Here is a 19,051-nt window from a genome sequence, read left to right as displayed (position 1 = left end):
TTGTGTTGTGCTCTTGCCAGAACTACTTCAAGCCTTTCGATTTCCCGGGGGGGTATTGTATTAAATTCTTTTTGTTTGCACACTGTTTCCAGTTTGAGAATATCTAGTCCTTCCAGATCTACGCTCTCTGGTTCCTCATCCATGTGGATCGGGGTATTCTGATCTTCCTCATTTATCTGTTGGTGAATGCTGAGAGCTAGAGCTGCATCGATATCCATAGTGGAAGATTTTTGGGTGGTCTCTGGATCTATTTTCTCAGAGGAGGTAGAGGCAGGAAAGCTAGTAAGAGTTGAGGCAGATTTCAGAACTGCAGATTGATGGGGCTGGGGGGTGAGGAAGGAGAGGGATCTGCAAGAGGGATTTCAGGGTGATCCTCCGTAGTATTTTGAGAGGTAAGAATTTCAAATCTATTCTGGGTTTCAGGATTTTTGGAGGTACCGGGAGCTGCCAGATTTTTCTTGGCATGCCTTCTGCGATTAGGGAACTTTATAAAACCCTCAAAGTCTTTGCTTGTCTCATTAACTAGGGCTTTGGATTTGAGATTCAGAGGGCAATACCTGAAGAGATGGCCATGTTCATGGCATTTTATACAACGAAAGGGTACATGCTCGTAGTCTATTGTTTGGATCCACTCATAGTCGTAATGAAATAGACTTTTCAAGTCCGTGAGTGCTTTAGTCAGATTCATGTGAACACAGATCCTAGCATAGGAGGTGTATCTCCGAGTTTTGGTTTCCTTGACAACTTTGATGAATACCCCCAGGCTATTGCCTATGTCTTTTAAGGTCTCCTCGTTCCAGTGTTCCAGTGGCAGAGAATACATGCGTATCCATACTGGAGCCCAGCTGAAATCTTCCTTGTCTGGGTTGAACCTTTCTTTCCAGTCACGAAGGTACAGGCCTGAAGAGTTGAAAAAATATGGGCCTCCCTCGAAGATGCGGGTTTTGTCTTCCAAGCAGTTGAAAGTGGCGGTAAAGAAGCCTTTGGGGCCAAGCTGCAGAGTAACTTGTCCTTTAGGCTTCCATTTGGAAGCTATCCAGCCATGCAAGGCCTTTTCAGTAGGCCAGAATCCGAGGAACTTGCCTATGAGTGCATGATCCCTCATATATTGGATTTCGCTGTTGATTCTATGACTAGGGAGATCTACTTTGATTCTTTCTGCAGTCTTCAGAATGCATGTTGCAGAAGACGCCTTTGGCTATGACGTTGAGGTCTTTTGATCATTGCCTATATCATTTGCGGCCGTAGAACCTGCAGCAGGGTCCCCAACAGCATCGGTGGCAGGTTCAGTGTCCTGGTTGGTCCAAGGGAGGGCGCCTGGATTGATTAGAGGGTCTGCGCGTTCTGTCTTGTCAGATGAGAGACCGGTGGATGAAGTGGGGGAAGAGCCCGCCCCTCCAAATGGTGAATCCATGGTGGAGAACTCAGCAGGAGTACTGAGTCAGGATTGCCAGTAGCACAGAGTAGAAGAGTGAAAGGGTTAATGCTCGAGCCCTAGCACGAGCAGCATCCGATGAGCCCTAGCGCGAGTTGCAGACAATAAGCATGGCTGTTACTATTTAAGGCATGCTGAATTACAAGCAAGAATTCCAGAAGGTGCAATTTAAACTACCCAAATAGGACGTTCAACTTGGCTGAATTGAGAGGCACTTGTCATGTATCTTTGTTCAGACAGAGTTGCTGGGTACAAATGATAAGGATCCAACACTAGTGGAATCAACATCAACTGAACAACATGACTAGCGGGCCTACTTTCTGATGTTTTTGTTTATATATGTGGATAGATTTTAAATTTATTTATGCAATCATATATGTATTTAGATCTCTAGAGTATGGAAGTGGACAAGAATCTGAAACTTATATAGCTTGGATACAAAGACTTAAGATTTTTTGCTACTGGATGGCATACAATGCAGATAGGTGGCCAACAGATTTGGTTTTCCCATTGGGCAAGTTGAGGCCACATATCCAAGTCTATGTGGTGTAAAATTTCTCTATAATTAATGAAAAAGGAGGATCTACCAAGCTTAACAAAAAAAAATATGTTGCTAAAAATAAATATAGATCAATCTTAATTTAGAATTTACCAAGAGCAAAGATGAACCAAAGATTTTTGCATTCAAAACAAAAATTTGTATCTTGAGAGATTTGATCCCTTTAGAAACTTGGTAAATGCATAGTTAAGATGGATCTATGTTGATTTAGGAAGATTTGTAATTCATTCATTTTTAATATGAAATTGACATGTAACATTTTAAAAAATTATATATATATATATATATATATATATATATATATATATATATATATATATATCATTTTATTAGTTAGAAAAATTTAATAAAAGTTTAGCATGGATTATATATAGAAAAAATTCTTATTCTATTAATAAGATGATTTGATGATTAAGGAGATTTGTGATTCATTATTTTTTAATGTAAAATTTATTTGTTATATGTATATAATTTTTTAAAAATATTTATAATAAAAAATAATATTCGCATGTAATATTTATAGACTTCACATGTAATAATATTTATAATAAAATTAATTATAGAGAAAGACCTATGTATATATTTTTCTATTTCTAAATAAGTTTGGAATATGTATTAGCATTTTAATGAGTAGAATATGAATCATAAATAATATATATATATATATATATATATATATATATATATATATATATATATATATATATATATATATATATATATATATATATATATATATATATATACGCTAAAAATGTGTCCACTTGGATGATGGAAAACACTACACATAAGAAAGGTGGCAGTGGGAGAAAGGTGACAGTGGTGTTGTTGAAAGTGCAACAACACTTTGGATTTTTGAAACCCAACTGACAACTGTTCCACCTACAGTGAATACATATCCTGTAGTGCTCCTCCTGTTATCTCTGTCACCTACCATATCTGCATCAACATATCCCTGTAAAGCAATGTCTGAACCACCAAAACATAATGCTTGATTTGTGGTACCTCTCAAATACCTGAGAATCCACTTCACTGCCATCCAATGTTCTTTCCCTAGATTGTTCATGTACCTGCTTACAACTCCCACTACATGTGCAATATCAGGCCTTGTGTAGACCATTGCATACATTAAGCTTCCAATTGCTGATGCATGTGGAACTTCAGACATATGAGCCATTTATTCTTGAGTCTTGGGACACACCTCCTTACTTAATTTGAAATGGCTAGCCAAAGGTATATCAACTAGTTTTTCATTCTATATATTAAACCTTTTCAACGCATTTTCTATGGACTCACTTTGAGACAATGTTAATTTGCGATTCTTCCTGTCTCTAGTTATTCTCATACCAAGGAGTTGTTTTGCAGCACCCAAATCCTTCATTGCAAATGAGTTTGCCAATTTTCTTTTGGGCACATTTATATTCTGCATGTTAGAACCTGCAACAAGCATGTCATCTACATACAATAACAATATAACATAGCTGCCAGCATTTTGCCTTTCAAGATAAACACAATGATCAGAGTGACACCTAGTATAACCTTGTTCAGACATAAACCTGTCAAATTTTAGATACCACTGCCTTGGAGCCTGTTTTAAACCATACAAGCTCTTCTTCAACCTACACACTAGTTTCTCCTTCCCTTTTACCTCATATCCTTGTGGCTGCTACATATATATCTCTTCCTCCAAATCCCCATGGAGAAAGGCTGTCTTTACATCTAACTGCTCAAGATGTAAATCTTCAGCAACTACTAGACTTAAAATAGTTCTGATTGAAGTCATTTTCACATCAGGAGAAAATATCTCATCAAAGTCTATACCCTTTTTCTATGCAAACCCTTTCACCACAAGTCTAGGTTTATACCTTTTTCTACCTCCATCTTCTTCCTTCAACTTGTAAACCCATTTATTCTGCAATGCTATTTTACCTGCACGCAACCTGACTAAGTCCCAACTCTGGTTATGTGCTAAGGAGTCCATCTCTTCTTTCATGGCTTGCTCCCACTTCTTCTTGGTTTCTACCTGCACTACTTCTTCATAACATTCTGGTTCACCAGAATCAATCAACAATACATAATATAATGAAGGAGAGTATCGTTGAGGGGGTCTACTTATCTTGGTAGATCTTCTAACACCACTTTTAGGTGTTTGAAGTGCTTGTTGCTGTCGTGGTTGTTGTTCTGGCTATTGATCATTATGATTTTTAGGCACCATCACTTTTCTTGTGATATCGTCAAGCACTGTGTATTCTCAGTTTTCTTTTTCTTGTTTCTTTTCTTGCAACTGATTCTTATACAAGACCTTTTCATTGAATATTACATCTCTGCTCCTAATGATTTTGTGATTTTCATAATCATATAAGCGATAACCAAAATCATTAACACCATATCCAATAAAGGTACATTTCTTTGATTTTGCCTCAAGCTTTGTTCTATTTTCTTTGTTAATGTGGACAAAAGCTTCACAACCAAAAGTCTTTAAAAATGAGTGGTTTATCTTTTTACCTATCCATGCCTCCTCTGGAATACCACCATCCAAGTAACTTGAAGGCCCTCTGTTTATTAGATAAACAACAGTATCTACAACATCTACCCAAAATTGTAAAGGCAAGCCTGCATGCAATCTCATGCACCATGCATGCTCCATGATTGCCCTGTTCATCCTTTCTGACACACCATTTTCTTGTGGTGTTCCCGGAACTGTCTTCTCTCTATGAATTCCATTCTCTGAACAATACCTATCAAACTCTTTGCTGCAATATTCACCTCCATGATCTGATCTGAGGCACTTCAATTTTTTCCCTCTCTCATTTTCAACCAAAGCTTTCCATTTCTTGAAAGTATCAAATACATTAGATTTATTTCGAATACAATAAATCCAGGTTTTCCTAGTTTTATCATCAATAAAAGTAACATAATAACGAGAGCCACCAAGAGATGATACCTGAGCAGGTCCCCATACATCTGTATGCACAAGCTCTAATTTTTCGCTCTTCTTTTCATTCCCAACTTTGAGGAATCTGACTCTTTTATGTTTTCCATAAACACAATTCTCATAGAATTTTAAATCAACATGCTTCATACCTGGCAATAAATTTCTTGAGAGAAGAATCTACATCCCCTTCTCACTCATGTGCCTAAGCCTATGATGCCACAATGCCGTATCTTCTCTTGTAGAGGTTAAAGCATTAACAGAATTAGAAATACCATTGCATAAATACAATTTACCCACCTTTTCTCCTTTCGCTATTACCAGGGATCCTTTAGTGATCTTCGAGGTTTTATCTGTGAAAGTAGTTATGCAACCTTCACCTCCCAATTTCCTTGTTGAAATTAGATTTTTCTTCAAATCTGTAACATGCCTTACCTTCTTCAATAGCCACTGATTTCCATTTTGCTGTTTTATGAAAGCTGTACCCATTATAACGATTTTACAGGGTTTATCATCACCCAATCGAACTTGTCCAAAATCTCCTTAAGCATAATCATGAAAGTTTTTCTTATCAGGTGTGGCATGGAATGAGGCCCCTGAATCTACCACCCAGGCATCAATAATATTTTCTAATGAAAGAATCAAATCATCTTGCAACACATCACCTGTTACATGCACTTCATCATTAGTTTCTTGCTGCGCATCTCCTTCTTTTCCCTTCCAAGATCTACAATCTTTCTTTAGGTGTCCTTTCTTTCCGCATTTCTAGCATGCTATCCCCAATCTAGACTTGGATCTGCCTTTCCTTGATTTACTGCGATATCCTGAGCTCTTTCCTCTTTCCATTTTTCTTCCCCTAGACTCTGCACTCAAAGCGTTACCTGATGTCTCACCGGAGCTTTTTCGTCGCATTTTCTTGCTAAGGATTGCACCGACAACATCATCAAACTTTAAAGTACTAGATCCAGAGGTAGAGTTACTAATGGCCATAACTAAACCATTCCAACTTTTTGGCAATGAGCACAGAAATAATAGAGCCCTAATGTCATCATCAAAATTTACCCTTATAGAACTTAACTGACTTGTAACTGTATTAAAATCATTTAAATGGTCTGCAATAGATCAACCTTCTGACATCTTCATATTAAATAAACGCTTCATAAGAAATACCTTATTTGAGGCCGAGGGTTTTTCATATAGTTTGGCCAATGCCGACATTAAACCCTGTGTTGTCGTTTCCTTTGAAATATTAAACGCTACCGATGCCGCTAAGCACAGTCGTATTGTTCCAAGTTCCTTTCTATCCAGAATATCCCATTATGTGTCTGTCATACTTGTTGGCTTCTTTGTCTTTCCGCTCAATGGTAGGTATAAATATCTCTGATACAGATAATCTTCCATCTGCATCTTCCATAGCTGGTAGTTTTGGCCATTGAATTTTTCAACCCTAAACCTACCATCTTCCGCCATTGCTCCCACTTGAACTAGGAACCCTTCTCTCCTGCGAGTTTATCAGCCAAATAGACCTTTGGCTCTGATACCATTTGTTAGAAAATTATATATTACAGAGCAATGGAACACATAAAATATTGCAGAAATATAAACACAGAAAACACATAAAACAAGAGAGACACAGATATATGTGGTTCACCCAGTTTGGGTACATCCACGGAGAAACAACCAGTCCTTCCTTTTATATTATCCAACAAACTGAAGGGATATAACCTACAACAGATCCGTTGTAACACCCTCTTTGCTCTCAATCTCCTCTCTCTTCCTTACTCAGAATCTAGATATCGATAGACACAGTACAATTCCCTCATATATAGTGAGGGGTTGCCTTCTAGGGCAAAAAACCCTAAATTAAACATAACTTCTACTGTCAGATCATCTGCCTAATGAACAACCTATATTGAATAGAAATTAATAGACTTTTACAAGGAAATTTTACATCTATTTTTAGCTTCGGGGGCACTGCCCCTGAACCCCCGCCGGGGGACTGCTGGCCCCCGGAACCCTGCGGGGGGGACAAGTCCCCCCCACACCCCTCGTGTGGACAGGTGTACAGTCTTCCTGGGGTATACATCCGGATGAAACCTTTGAATAAAGAAGATAATTAGGCTCCACACCCAACAATTTACCTGCTTTAGGTTCTGTTTGAGGGAGAGGGAAGGAATTATGGGGAAGGACTGTAAAGTTAAGGGTTGCTGGGTGTGTAGGCTGGTGGCATATGTCTGCTTTTGATTTTGTCTTTGGCACCTGATAGGCACCCTCTCCATCTCGCTCTGCTTTGTGATTCTCCTTTCCCGTATGGGAATTTTTGTGGCTTTGGGCAGAGGGCTTAGTGCTGAAGAATATAGGTGTGTCACTGGAAAAGATGGGGGCTTGGGCCATGGGGTTAGTGTCAGCTAGTTGACCTTCACTTTGTGAATTAACCTTTGCATTATGTCCATGTGCATTCGAAGGGGGTTTGTACAAACCTAGGAATGAGGGAGAAGGATGAGAACTATTGCGGGTGGGAAACCTGGTAGAGAATTGGAATTAGCTATGGAAGGCAGGATGGCGATGATGGTGTCATGGGGCTCAGGGATGGGCAGATTCCTATGTTGGGTCCTCCTTTTGCGAACTGGGTGGATAACAAAGGTTATGCTAGCTAGGGTAGGTCGATAGCCCGTAGGCAGCTACACCTCTCAACCTGGGATTGGGGAGATAAAGCATGTGGGACTACTTCCAAGAAGGGGCATCTGTGGCAAAGTGAAACCTCTGGTGTAGGTCTTGGGCCAACCCTCTCTAGGGAACTCGCCTGCGACCTTGACGGGCAGGGAATTGCGATTGATAGGGGGTTGTGATGCTAGCGAGTTGGAGCGATGCAATCCTACCACTTGTGTGCATGCACTTTGTTGTAATAAGTTGAAATGTAACCTAACTATAGTTTGTCACATTATATAGGATTGGGCCAAAGAGACCATGGCACGTCCTGTAAAAACAAGAGGCCACAACAAGAAGTCTCCCGTGACCAGGAAATGCATGGAACTGAGACCTTTAGATGGTTGAAGAGGAAGGAATTCTGTTGAAAGTTTAATTAGTGAAGCAACGACCGCCTATCGAGAGGGAACTAATGAAGAAATCCACAAGTTGTTAGAATAATGGGAAGAAGAAGTGAAGTAGGAGAGTGAGACAAATATGGAACTAGAGGAATGGAGCGTCCTTGTCCTGGATCTTGGAAATACAAGAGGCATAATCACCCAATTCAAGCAAATCCTCTACCTTTATTGGTTGATGAAAAGTCTATTGGGAAAGGCAATCGAAAAAATATCGGTAGGCATGGTTGTTACTATTCAAGGCATGCCAAATTACAAGTAGGAATTCTAGAGGGTGCAGTTTCAACTGCATAAATAGGACGTTCGACTTGGCTGAGTTGAGAGGCACTTGCCATGTATCTTGGTCCAGACAGAGTTGTCAGGCACGAATGCTAAGGATCCAACATTGATGGAATCAACATCAGTTGAACAACATGACTAACATGCCTACTTTATGATGTTTTTGTTTATATATGTGGATAGCTTTGAAATTTATTTATGCAATTATATATGTATGTAGATCTCTAGAGTATGGAAGTGGACAAGAATTTGAAACTTATATAGCTTGGATAGAGAGACTTAAGATTTTTTGCTACTGGATGGCATACAATGTAGATAGGTGGCCAACAGACTTGGTTTCCCATTGGGCAAGTTGAGACCACCTAGCCAATTCTATGTGGTGTAAATTTTCTCTATAATTAATGAAAAAGGAGGATCTACCAAGCTTAACAAAAAAAATATGTTGCTAAAAATAAACATAGATCAATCTTAATTTAGAATGTACCAATAAATAGGAATAAAATATTTTTTCATTCAAAACAAAAATTTGTATCTTGAGAGATTTGATCCCTTTGCAAACTTGGTAAATCCTGAGTTAAGATGGATCTATATTGATCTAAAAAGATTTATAATTCATTTATTTTAATATGGAATTGACATGTAACATAAAAAATAATATATATATATATATATAATTTTATTAGTTAGAAAAATTTAATATAAATTGTATATAGAGAACATTAGTATTCCATTAATAATATGATTAAAGAGATTGATGATTTATTGTTTTTTAATATAAAATTTATTTGTTATCTATATATATATATATATATATATATATATATATTAAATATTTATAATAAAAAATAATTTATGGATATATGTTTTCTACTTTCAAATATGATTAGGGGATATATTCACATTTTAATGTGTAGAATGTGAAAAATTGTGAATTATAAATTACAATTATATATATATATATATATATATATATATATATATATATATATATATATTCATTCATTTTTAATATGGACTTTACATGTAATATTTTAAATATTAATAACAGAAATAATATCTATCTAGAGAGATATAACATTTAAAAAAATATTATAACAAAATTAATGGTATAGACCATTCTTGATTTGGAATCTATAAAGAGTCAAGAGGAATAAAATATTTTTACGTGCAAACTTTTCCTGAAGTTTTGCATTAAAAAAAGTTTGCATCTTGAGAGATTTGATCCCTCTCATCCCTTGGTAGTTAGGATGAATCTATGCTAGTAATAAAAATAAATTCTGCCCATATATATTTTTTCTACTTCCAAATATGATTGGGGCATGTATTAACATTTTTATGTGTAAAATGTGAATGATAAATAAAATATTTCAATGCCATCTATCTATATGCTATATCAAACACACACACACACACACATACAAGACATTCTATTAATGTGTTGCTAAAAATAAACATAGATCAATCTTAATTTCAAAGCTACCAAGAGCCAAGAGGAATGAAATATTTTTATTTGCAAACGTTTTCCTAAAAGTTTTGCATTAAAAAAAGTTTGCATCTCCAGAGATTTGATCTCTCTTGAAGTTTGGTAGATCCAGAGATCCAGTAAACATAGAAATGAAAATAAATATTAAAACACTTATATTGTGAAAGAAATAATATATATATATATATATATATATATCTATATCAAAATTCTTAATCATGGAGATTCACCCCACTTTACCATGAAGATTAAATAGACTTTTTTTATAATATCACGACTTCTAATATCACATGCATGCCCAAAAAATCATAACTCATGTTTATATGATATTTTTTTAACTAGTTAATTTAATTAAAAAGACTAAAAATACAAGACTGTTTTTGCCTTTGATTTGTGATTACTAGTAACCATAATTTAAAATATTCCATAAAATTAAATCCCTACTATCCACTTAATAATTATTGATAATTAAATAAAAATTATCAAAATTTTATTAAAAATAAACATACCTATCCATTTACCAATTTATTTTTATTTTTTAATATACAAACTCATCATCTTAATAAAATATTTTATACTTTATTCACTATCAACCAAAATTAAAACGATTTTTCAATTATATTTATCGAATTAAAATTAATAAAATTAAAATATATGTAAAAATGATTAAAACTAATAAAAATTAAAATATATGTAAAAAAAATTAAAATGTATTAATGAATATAATTGATTACTCACGTAAAGATGATTATAACTATTACATTAATATTTGATTTTACTTACACAGTCATGTACATACATGTTTAATGAAAGTCACTATATGTACTTAAACACGTCTAATGATCATATGATATTAAGTGCAACACAATATATTGCTTTTAATATCATGAATAAAAATGATATATATCTAAAATTTAAAATATGAAGATAGATCTCCTCATATTTCTTTACAAACATTGAGTCACAATAGACTTTTTATCTTTAAAGATTTGCTTTATAGAAATAATTAAAATAATTTTGGTTTTTTTCTTCATATTTTAAACTTTTCCTGTTATATTTTTAATAACGTCAATTGTATTTTACAAAGTTAAACTTTTCCTGTTATATTTTTAATAACGTCAATTGTATTTTACAAAGTTAAACTTTTCTCTTTATATTTTTAATAATGTTAATTATATTTTATAGTGAATTTTTAGAATACAAACAGGATAATTTTAATAGATTACTTTATGGATTTTATAAAAGTCATCGCAATAGTTGAGATTATCTCATGTGCTAAAATGGGATAGCAAAGTTAAACTTTTCTTTTTATATTTTTAATAATGTTAATTATATTTTATAGTGAATTTTTAGAATATAAATGTGATAATTTTAATAGATTACTTTATGGATTTTATAAAAGTCATCGTAGTAGAAGGAGGTAATTGAATTTCGAGATTAAGTGGCGGCGAGCTCTGGTTCTAGGGTTTAACAAAACAAGCGACAACGAGTACCAAGCTTCCATGGAGTCACAGGGAGGAGGGAGCTCCACTCCCTCCTACAGTTACATGGTAGCAAACAGAGGAAAAGGAGGGAAAGAGAACAAACCTCCACAACCCTTGGAGGTCAAGATAAAAGACACAGAAACTCAGAAGGAAGAAGACAGCAAAACCAATTCCAATCAAGGGGCCCACGAAGAAGGTTGTTGGGAGGAGAAAGAGCAAGACAAAGGTCAAGGGTCAGAGAACAGAGCTAAGATGGGGCCCTATAAACCCAAGACCATAACTAAACCTTGGGTTATTCTGAACGATCCAACTCTGCAAGCACACATGGATCACATGGCAAACTATGCCATCATATGTAAATTTATGGGAATCTGGCCATCAGAGAAAGCGTTGTACACCTGAATAAAATACAACTGGAAACCAAAGGGGGAGTTAAATATTCATCTTGGGTCCAAAGGTTTTTTCACTGTGGTGTTTACGAACATGGAAGATAGGGACACAATCTTTGAAGGAGGGCCATACTTCTTTGTAGCTGTTGGACTCTATATGAGGCCATGGACAATGAACTTTGTGCTAGAGCAAGAAACCTTCACTTCTGTGCCGGTATGGATTCGACTATACTCCTTACCTTTGGATTACTGGATTCCAGAGTCTTTAAAAGCTATAGGCAATATATTAGGTCATTTCTTAAAAATTTCAGAGGCAACTCTAATGGGAAAATATACATCCTATGCCCATATATGTGTGGAGATGGACCTATCAGGAGCCCTTCCAGATGAGGTCATTCTAGAAGTCTATGATGAGGAATGGGTTCAAGCAATTGACTATGCACATATCCCATTCAGAAGTCACAAATGTCATGAGCATGGGCATCTATCCAGAGATAGTCCTCTCAATTGAAGGGAGGAAAACCTAAATACCAAAAAAGGAAAAGAACAAACAGGTTTCACCATAGTAGGAGGAAAAGGAAAATGAGGAGGAAGGAAGACACAAAAGAACCCCAGTGTGAATGATAAAGCAAAAAGTTATAACAATTTTGAGATCTTAGGAGAAGAAGAAGCTGAGGGAGGGGATAAAGATAGTATAGAAAATCAGATAGAAAGGGGGAAAGAAAAAGAGACCAACATGGAGTACACTCAGGAACAGAATGGACACACGACGGACCCTTTGAGTACCATGGAAGTAGAAAAAGACCAGGAAATGACTCAAAGTGAAAGTGGTACAGAGGATCAAGATTCACAGGAGATCCTGGAAAGGGAGAACCTAGAGCTGGAAAAGTTTCTAGAATAGGGAGGCAACCTGGGAATAAACTCCATCCCTCAGGAGGACGTAGACAAAGTCCAACAGATATTCCTTAACAAGGCACATCAAACAACTACAGGAGTCAAAAGAGGACATGACAACCAGGAAAACAAAGGGACTTCCTCAATAGGATTAATAACAGGAAAACTAACAAAGAATCTAGGCAAGAGGAGGGGAAGAAAAAGATAGAAATAATTACTACTGGAGTGTGGAAAGCTCATGATTGATTCAGGAAGGATGAAAGACCTTTCTAGTTACTCCTTTATAACCCCACCTCAATGAAAATCACAACCTGGAATATTAGAGGCCTAGGGAGTAGAAGAAAACAGAGGAATCTCGGTAAAAGGATTAGAGAGGAAAAACCTTACATAGTATTCATATAGGAAACAAAATGCTCAGTGGAGAGGATTTGTTAAAATAATAGTAAATGGGTAAATAGATAAGAATACCTTGAAGTTAAAGCAAACAAATCTGCTGGTGGTATTCTCACTCTCTGGGACCCACAGAAATTTGGTGTGATTGATGCGGAGGCATCCAGAGATCACCCTTCTCTGATTTTCCAATCGGTGGGTGACAAGCAATGTTACATGATCACCAATGTCTATGGTCCACAACCAATGGAGGACAAACTTCGACTCCTCTCAACACTGGAGGATATGAAAAAGAGATACCTAGCTCTACCATGGATTCTTGGAGGTGATTTCAACATAACAAAATCACTCATGGAGAAGAAAGGAGGCACTAGAATACTTGGGAGAGACTCAATTGCCTTCCAGAACTTCATCACCAATATGAAATTGGTTGATATGGAAACAAGCAATGGAATCTTCACTTGGAATAACAAAAGAGGGGGCCCTACCCAAGTGGCCTCAAAATTGGATAGATTTATGGTTTCAGAGGAACTTCTTCTCAGGGGAAGCAACATTACTGCACTCATACTACCTTTTGGAGGTTCTGATCACTGGCCTATCCAATTGGAAGCTTCCCTTTTTGGCAGACCAAGGAACATCCCCTTCAGGTTTGAGAATGCTTGGCTCACACATTCAGATTTCCTCACCAATATTGAACAATGGTGGAAGGAAGAGCTTCACCTTCAAGGTACAAAGATGTTCCTGCTTCACTGCAGGCTCAAACACATCAAAGGCAGACTCAAAGAGTGGAACAAAATGGAATTTGGCAACATCTTCAAAGCTAAAGGAGATGTGGAAAAGAAACTAAAGGAAATAAACCAGATTCTTATCATAGAAGGCTACATAGAAGAAAGAAAAGAGATGGCAGAGTCACTCCAGCACGAGTGGGACAATAGATGCCTTCAAGAGGAAATACTCTGGAGACAAAAATCCAGAGTACATTGGATTAAAGAAGGGGAGAGAAACACCAAATTTTTTCACAGATCCACCATAGCTCACGAAAACAACAATAGAATTGTGAAACTTACAAATCAACATGGTATAGAGAGAAACACTCATAAAGAGATGGAGAAGGTTCTACTCCAGCATTTTCAGAAAATTGCTGAGGAAACCTCAGAAGATAGATACCAGTTTACAGAAAAATTCACTCAGTACATCCCTAAACTGGTCACCAGAGAAGATAATTTCAATCTCAATTGACCAGTAACAGAGGAAGAAATTGAGGAAGCCATGAAAGAGATGCAAAATGGGAAAGCACCAGGCCCAGATGGCTTTAATGTGGACTTTTTCAAATCTTGTTGGAGGATAGTGAAATAGGACATCCTGGAGGTAGTGGAAGACTCTCGAATATTTAAGATAGTCTTAAAGGTGCTCAATGAATCTTTCATTGCCTTAATCCCCAAACAGGAGAAGGCCACCTCTCCAAATAGATTTCGACCTATAGCATTATGCAATGTGATCTACAAAATTATATCCAAAGTCATTGCCAACTGTCTCAAACCTCTCCTCCCAACCCTAGTGTTAGAGGAACAAACGGGTTATGTGGAAGGAAGACAAATTCTAGATAATATAATTCAAGCACATGAAACAGTTCATTCACTCATAACCAACAAATAGGTAGGAATGATAATGCAACTGGACATTGCAAAGGCCTATGACAAGCTTAGCTGGTCGTACATAAGAGTAATTTTAAAAGCCTATGGTTTTGATAACAATTGGATTAAATGGGTTATGGCGCTAGTTACCTCAGCCAACTATTCAATTCTTCTCAATGGCGCTCCTTCCAAAACATTCAAGCCTTCTAGAGGTCTCAGGCAAGGAGATCCTCTTTCTCCTTTCCTCTTCATTCTAATGATGGAAGGGTTAGGAAGAGCTATCAAAGCTGCTAATGAGGAAGGGAGAATTCAGGGTCTAAGACTCACTCAGGGTGGGGACACGGTAACACATCAACAATTTGTGGATGACACTGTGCTTCAACGTACACCCACTGTTAAGGAAGCCAAAGCATTCAAACAGATTTTGAGTGAGTTTGCTAGGGCAGCAGACACTGAGGTAAGTCTAACTAAATCAAATATCTTCTTTTTCAACACTGATATTTCAATTCAAAGAAATATTTCCAGAATTCTGGGCTTTCAAAGGGAGTCACTGCCTGTGAAGTACCTAGGAGTTCCTCTCACTAACAAACCACTTCACAAGGATATCTTGGAGCCTGTCCTTAATAAGCTAAAAGATAAGATCAAAAAATGTATAAATAGAGCACTAAATCTAGCAGGGAGGCTTGTTCTCACTAAGGCTATCCTCCAAAGCATCCCTATCTAGATGCTATCTGCCATTCCAGCACCAGCCTGTATAATGAATGATATAAGAAATATTCAGAGAAACTTTCTTTGGAGGAAAGGAGAAGAAACGAAGAAATGGGCCTTGGTGGCATGGGACAGAGTATGGAAACCTATGTCCCATTGAGGCTTGGGTCTTCATGACCCAGGGATTCTAAATAGAGTTCTTGGCGCCAAAATCGATGGAGTTGGCTGAAAGAAATTCAAGTCCCTTGGGAAAAACTCTGTAAGCAAAAATATGCTAGTGAATGGAAAGAGGAAAATCTAATCAGAATGACAGGACAAGTAAAAGGTTCTGAAATTTGGAATAGGGCTTGGGAGAATAGGGCCCTAGTCCAAAACCACATTTTTTGGGAGATCAGAAATGGTAACCTGGCTTGGTTCTGGGAGGAAAATTGGCAGCACGAGGACAATCTCCGAAGAGAAGAATTAGCAGAAATTCACATCGATACCATCAACAAAGGACTAATGTGGGTAAGTGACTATTGGGACCCAGCAAGGAATAATAAGAAATGGGGAATTTGGAAATTTCCAGTTTACAGTGGAATGGGCATGTTGCATGCTCAAGCTACAACCCCTCAAGGTATTTTAGACAAGAGACAAATCTTGTACTCAAACTTGAACGATCAACTAAGATGGGTGTTAAACTCACATGGACAGCAAGACTAGTATGAAAATAAATCAGTGAGTGCCATTTTTTTATTAACATAAGATACACATTTATAGTACAATAGGTGACTCTTGGGATTCAGATCCCAAGGTCTCTTGGACTTCTTTGTCCATTCAACTTCCACGCTAACCCTTTAGGATTAGGTGTCCAACATTCCCCCTCTTAATCCGAAGGGTTATGTATGAGTCCAAGAAGAGAGCTGTAATACAACATGTGCAAAAAATGCATGGTAGCACTAGGCTGAATGTGCTCTATGAAATGTTGGTATAAAGGGCGGTGGTTTAAGGATGACCACCAACACTGGAACGCTTAGTGCAGTTCCCGGAACTCTTCCAAAACTGGCAAGAAACTGAAGTTTTCTGCTAGAGGAAGTGATCCTATTGTTTTAAAGAGGGAAACCTTCAACCATAAAAGGGAGGCCTCACCTCGCATAAAAGGTAAAACTTCAACCTGAAAAGGGAAGTCTCAACCTGTGATGGTTTAAGGATAACCAACAACTCTGGAATGCTTAATGCAATTCCTGGAACTCTTCCAAAACTGGCAAGAAGCTGGTGTCTTCTGCTAGAGGAAGTGTTCTCAATCTATTCACGGGCATCTTTGTCTCTGGCTGCAACTCTGAAACTGGTGTGGCAGGTTGTGGCTCAGGCTCGCTTGATGTGGCTTTGAAGCTTGTAGATGACCATCATTTCCCCCCCTGTCAGGTACAAGGTGAGAAGATGGAGAAAACTCAACTGCAAGACTGTTCAATATTCTGGAACAAGTTCTGACATGTGTTTGGAATATCTTCTTGGCTGTTGATGCCCATTGCCAAGAAGCGATCCATCCAAGATGAATCTTTGTTCTTGCAGGACGTTTGTTTTTGAAGCACCTGTGTGAAGAATGGCTGGTTTTATGACAGTGCTCACATGGATGAAGATCAAAACAGTGATCTTTCAGATGGCCAACTCGGTCACAGTGTTGGCATTTCACGATCTGTTGTTTTTGTTGTTGTTGTTGCTGTGGAAGAGGGGTAGAATCTGGAACAGTTGAAGCTGAACTGTCATAAGGAGCAGTTGAACTGTCATAAATGAATCCAGCATTCTGAAACTGAATGGGCTTGGCATAGTCTGGAATATGAAAGGACAAGTCCTTGTCATATCCAAGACCAGTTCTGTGCTTGTTGTGAACAAGCTGTTCCCAAGGTCTGATGATGGGCTTGGGAAGTGCAGACTGAATTTCTGCATCTGCATGTACAACTGCTGCTTTATTTGAATGAACTGTACCATTATTGACTTGCTGTTCATGGGAGTCTGTTTCATTGTTCTGAACAGAAACAGGTTCAGAATGATGACTCCACTGCTGTAATTCTTCCTGCTGTAGCTTTGTCTCAAGCTGCAAAAACTCAATATCTTCTTGTACATTATACAAACAGGTTCTAATATCAACTAGAGAAACTTTGCTTATTCTCACTGTATCATGATCTGAGGAATGTATGAGAGTTTTTAAGAATTCTAATATTTCAGTAATTTGAGTCATTTCTTGATATCTTTACTAAACAGAAAAAATATATCTAGAATCTCTCTCTAAAAATTAGCCCAAGCAGAACAAAAGCTTCTTCCTTCCCTTCAAATTTACAAAATCAATAGGTTTTCTCTGTCAACAGCAAAACTCTTCTCATGGCAGCCAAAGTTTAACCCATCCGCTCTCAGTTCAAAAATGCAACAGACTGTCCAATATTAAATGCCAACCACAGGGTCGAAGATTTCTCCTTAGATTTGGGCCACAAAATTGCTTCAGCCTGTGTCAATGTGTCTCTGAAATGGGAGGCAAATGATGTCTCTGACCTTAATCACCCACAATATATTTCTGAAATGAAGGACCAATGCCTCAGACTTGCAAGTTTGTCTAGACTTTTTTTAGCAGAAATATTTACCAAAGGAGGGCCGCAGACATATACTTCGAATCTACTTTAAAATGTCAAACAATGGTATTGAAGCACAGCCATAGTTTTGAGCTTCCAGATCTGTGCTTTTAGCCTCAGAAGAACACTACAAATTCTCAACAATTTCTTCCACAAAAAAATGCACACTATCAATGCAATTGAAAAAATGCGCAAGGATTATATCAGTCATAAATTTGTCTTGAATTTCCAGTTAGCAAACACAAAGAAAGATCCCGGGAATTCAGTGGAGTTCGTCGTTCAAACCCTCTTGGGATTTTAAAGGCTCTGATATAATCCCAGGGGCCATATCTTCTGCGAATTCTAGAAGGCTCTGATCATCTGAGGCGCCTCTGAACACTGCATTGCTGACGAAATCCAGACTCGAATTTTCCAAATTCGGGGTCTCAGTTACAGGCAAATCACACAAGTAAATTGTAGTTGATCTTTCGTCGAACAGCATGGGCATGAGATCGAACCCGTAACCTGTTGCAAGCTGTGCAGCTTCGAGCTTCACGGTCTTGACACTATCAATGCTCTTATCGGCCTCCTCTGTTATCTCTGAATCATTTGAGCGACATGATACTTCGGTCGCAGCTATATAATTTCTTGGATGATTGGAGAAGAGAGAAAACTACTCTTGCAAATCGTTCTTCACATTGTCTTGCTTCGGACTTCGGAATATTTGCCGCAAAATGCAGAACAGAAGGCATAGCAAATCAGACCGAGGCACAGCTGTCATTTTGGTACACTCTGCATTTGTCTATTTATGGAACATCTCGCAGATTATGGAGACAGCGATGACGATTCGTTCAGTTATTCATGCGATAAAAGGCAGTGCTGCTCTGCAGCTCCTCTTCCAGTATCTTCGGCGTGCATTACAGAGGATAAAGATAAAGGAGAGATCATGCACAATAAAAGCGTTGAGGAGGCAAGCTCTTCAAATTCATCTTTGAGCTCAATTAAAAGTCGCTTTATTGAAATGGGATATTCTACTACTACAGTAGAGAAAGCAATCGAAGAATGTGGCCTAGATAACGAGAATTCAAGAGACAAAAAACAGAGGGAGTGAGCGACACGGCTTCGATGCCACACCAGCTTACACACAAGTGCACATTAAGAATCACCACACAAATATTTTA

The 19,051-nt window shown here is 37.4% G+C and overlaps 1 protein-coding gene across 1 annotated transcript; it reads right to left on the bottom strand.

The window, feature by feature from the left end:
* Window positions 1-301: 301 nt before the first annotated feature.
* Window positions 302-1,105, bottom strand: LOC149228885 (uncharacterized). The gene has a single exon (XM_089380894.1). It carries the CDS (start codon window positions 1,103-1,105, stop codon window positions 302-304), a length of 804 nt encoding a protein of 267 aa, XP_089237020.1.
* Window positions 1,106-19,051: the final 17,946 nt, after the last annotated feature.

This window comes from Pinus tabuliformis, chromosome J (genome assembly GCF_031772625.1).
Source record: "Pinus tabuliformis cultivar Carrire ecotype Pingquan chromosome J, CPIR1, whole genome shotgun sequence".
Taxonomy (NCBI): domain Eukaryota; kingdom Viridiplantae; phylum Streptophyta; class Pinopsida; order Pinales; family Pinaceae; genus Pinus; species Pinus tabuliformis.
The sequence above is the reverse complement of the archived record's forward strand: the minus strand, read 5'-3'. Positions and strand labels throughout refer to the sequence as shown.